Source organism: Octopus bimaculoides, chromosome 1 (genome assembly GCF_001194135.2).
Source record: "Octopus bimaculoides isolate UCB-OBI-ISO-001 chromosome 1, ASM119413v2, whole genome shotgun sequence".
NCBI lineage: Eukaryota > Metazoa > Mollusca > Cephalopoda > Octopoda > Octopodidae > Octopus > Octopus bimaculoides.
In genome coordinates this window covers 87,911,777-87,915,784 of record NC_068981.1, presented here as the reverse complement: position 1 = coordinate 87,915,784, position 4,008 = coordinate 87,911,777, and the positions used below count along the sequence as shown (strand labels likewise).

Here is a 4,008-nt window from a genome sequence, read left to right as displayed (position 1 = left end):
ATATATATATATATATATATATAAGCTCCTGTCTATTTGGAATGACAGACCAGTTGTTCAATCAAGTGGAAGACCTACTCATTAGCTTAACATGCAAATTGGCTGTGTATTCCAAAGAGATGCATGTCCTCAAATCAGCATGACTGTGTGACATGGTTTGACCTCTGAATTACAGGTACAATCCATCCAGCAGGCTTCTAAACAGTTTCCATCTACCACAATGGCTTTTGTTGTGAGTGACTCCCAACAAAAGCTATGATAAAGATGCCACTCTCATAACCCAAGTTACCAGGTGGAAGCATCTGTACATTTTAAAAAAGAGTTTTAGTTCAAAGATGGAAGATTAAAATTACATACAAGTGAAGAGTTAATGATACTTACAATAGCTTGAACCCAGTGAACAGTACCAGCATTAACCCAAACAAGATCACCAGGCTTTTGAATGAAACGATAAACAGGAACATTGGCTTCATATAATTCTTCAAGAACAGGCCACCAAGAGCCCCAAAGATAATTCACATTATTTCTATAATAAAAATGATAAAGAGTATAAAAAAAGTGGCAGTGTAAATATACACCATATAAAATTGAAGCTTCTCTTAAAGGAGACTGAAACATCAAATATTACACTTCAAATTTTTTATGTATTTAAGTTGAACAGATATTTCTTGATATTATGTTTCAATTTACTATTGTAGTAAAGTGCAGTGACTGCTGAATATTAAGTAAAATAATTTTAATTTTCTTTGAATAATTCTGAAAAATATTAGAAGCAGTGCCAACTTACTTTTCACACAAAGCATTGATAACTCCCCAATATTCATCTGGAACAGCAAACCATTCACAATCACCAGGTCCAATGTTAATGTTAACTGAACAAAAATTATTATTTTCTTGATGACCTTAAAAAATAAAAATTAAAAAAAAATCGAAATATAAGTAAAATACAAAAATAAAGTAATTAAACATTTACTTGCAGATATTCAATACTATATCAATGACTGTGGATCTGAAAATCAAGCTGATTTTTGCTTTCTTATTCTGGGCCTCAATAGACAAAGAAACTACACATTCTTCATGAAATTAATCTCTTCACTTCTAGCACAAAAAGACTGAGCTGACAGATTGACCCTTGTTAGTTTATAAGAGTTAAGTTTTTAATTATATGAATATTAAAAAGAATACATTAAGTTATCATTCATACGATGTTAAGAAAAAACAGACATCAAAAAATTTTTCAATTTTACAACCGGACGATATAGAATTAAAAACATAAATTTGTATTTGTATTACCATGCTGACACCATGATGTCATACCCATGCTGCTGCCACATAAAAAGCATCCATGTTAGCACCATGTAAAAAGCATTTGTGCTAGTGCCACATAGCAACCAGTGCATTCTGTAAGGTGGTTGGCATTAGGAAGGGCATCCAGCTGTAGACACTATGCGGAAACAGACTATTGGAGCCTAGTGCAGATCTCCAGCGAGCCAGCTCCTGTCAAACCATCCAACTCATGCCAGCATGAAAAATGGATGTTAAATGATGATGATAATGAATGCATAAGCTATGCTAAAAATAGAATATTCAACATCTGTTGTCGATGACAAGAAAGTATTGCTTTTTAAATGTAGCTTCTTTTAGTTACTGCCTTCTTGCACTCTCTCTCTTTCTCAATGTACTTCTCTCACACAAATTAACTTCTTACTTCTTTCTTTCCCTCTCACCCTATGTGCCTATTATTCTGATAATTTTGCAAAGGTACAAACTATCTTACTTTTATGTAACAAACCATCAGATAGCCTATTTAAGAGAATAATTACCCACTAATACAGGGCAAATAGGGAACTCTTTCAATACTATAAGACAACCCCTTTAGTCTTCATATCACTATAAAGCACCATAAGTCCTCTCGGATAGAAATTAAATCCAACATGGCAGCCAGTTTAATATCACTATTTTCTCTGCTATTTCCTTTTGCAAAGTTTGCTCTGTTGTAAGCAGTGAAACCAAACCAAACCAAACCAAACTGCTTGTGACCACATTTTTCATAGATTAGTGCCATTCACTGTCGGAGGGTACAAAAGAAAAGAAAAAGTTTTCCAGTTGATAATACAGAGGCCTAGTGTTGTGTACAAAAAGCTCCCTATCAGCTGCAACATAATCTCATATCCTTCACTTCCCAAGATTTTTATTTGTTGCCTTTTCCAGGAAGGTAACCTCTCCAAGCCTTGCACTTGAGAACTTCACAAAAAGTTACTTTTGACATCAGAAAAACCTTTGTGAGCCTTGGACATTCATACCTGTTAATTGTCCACATTTGTTTGTTTTTTTTTTGCTTGTATTGAAGTTTCCAGTTATGCAGATAGGAAAATTGCTCTTCACATCAATTTACCCCCTCCCTTAAGAAAAAAAAAATCTATATAATAATTATTAACCATTGGCAGAAAGTCACAAATTTGAGGGTAAGTGGTGATAATTACTCCTTAAGGATTAAAGGCAAAATCAACCTTAATGGAATTTGAACTTTTGTACATAAAAGAACTCAGCTAAATACAACAAAGGCATTTTGAATGCATTTTACTGACTTTGCCATTTATTTGCCTTAAAAGCAAAGATATGATAGAATACAACTGATTCAGCAGTCAAAAAATATAAAACATCAAGAAAACATTACCTGATAAAAGTAGGACTTCTGCTGCTAAAATACTGATGAAAGGTTTCATTAATAGGACAATAATTATGAAGCTTACCTGGTGTCCGAGAACCTGGTACTTTCATGTAAAGTTGTACAGTATTCATTCCTAGGATAATGTGACCAACATGACTCAATAGATTAGCTGCAGACACAACCTACAATCCAAGAATTCACATAATTGAGAAAATTTAAATAAATGTCGAAGTACTTTTAGATCTACTTGTAATGATTTTACTGATACATGGAAGTATAAGAAGTATATAAAAAGGAAATATCCCATAATTCCAGGAACACCCTGCCAAGAAAGGATATATACAGGCTTGTGAGGCAGTCTGAGCTCAATACTGTAAGGTGGAAAAACAGCTACCTTAATGAAGACAATGGAGACAAACTGTACACTTCCCTTAACAGCTATTTTATTAAAGTGACAGGATGCAAACTAATAATTGCCTGCCAATAATAAATTTACTGTATATAAATCTGAGTAAGTGATGTGTATATATTTATATACATTATCAATATTTTAATGTCCTTTTTTCCATACAAGATATATTGGACAGGTAATGTGTACAGCTAACTTGGTCTTTTGTCATCTCTTCTGTCAAACACAATATTTTGAGATCTGATTGCACAACTTTTCACTTCTTTTCCTAGAACAGTGCATTTTTAAAATATAGCATTCATCTTTATTCACTTCCCATGTTCATTCCAATTCACTGGCTCTCACTGGCTGATGCATTTGGTGTCTAGCCATCTGCTCAGTTCACTTCAGCCTTTTATGCATGTTGGATTTGAAATGTAATAAAAAGGGATATCATTGAATACCACAAAATATTGACTATGCTATGAAACATTTCCAATGGATCATTTTTGTCTCACATCAGCCACCGCAGATCTTTCACTCCTTACACTACTTTGTATGAAGAAGACCATTATTTGCTAAAAGAAGCAACAACTCAACAAATATCTTTCACTTCTTCCTACAGGCAATTATGGTTTCACTACATCAACTTGTGAAGTAATTAGATAATCTAGACTATCAATTATATTTTGTTAGTCATCTGAAATCTGGCTATGCATCTCATAGTCTGAAAGGATATTTTTCTGGAATGTAAAATATGTGTGTTCACATGCAAATATACATCTTGTTATAAAGTTCTATTACAATTACATACCCTAGTAAATACAGGTAACTTTGTAAGTTCATGTAACTGTTGCCGCCACTTCTTTTCATCAGATAAGTCAACATTTGTACCAAATTTTATGAGTTTCACTTTTCTGTTAATGCGGGGGGAAAAAAAAAAAAAAAA

General features: G+C 33.2%; 1 protein-coding gene across 3 annotated transcripts in view; it reads right to left on the bottom strand.

Annotated features, from left to right (window-relative positions):
- The window catches only part of LOC106880021 (lysine-specific demethylase 6A), a 168,017-nt gene that overhangs the window by 14,322 nt on the left and 149,687 nt on the right, over positions 1–4,008 (bottom strand). For all 3 annotated transcript variants that reach the window (XM_052968091.1, XM_052968094.1, XM_052968099.1), the window contains 4 exons: positions 3,874–3,976; positions 2,754–2,853; positions 788–902; positions 382–526 (listed from right to left, as the gene is read on the bottom strand). In XM_052968091.1, coding sequence (XP_052824051.1) covers positions 382–526; positions 788–902; positions 2,754–2,853; positions 3,874–3,976 — 463 coding nt within the window. The remainder of the gene's footprint in view (positions 1–381; positions 527–787; positions 903–2,753; positions 2,854–3,873; positions 3,977–4,008) is intronic.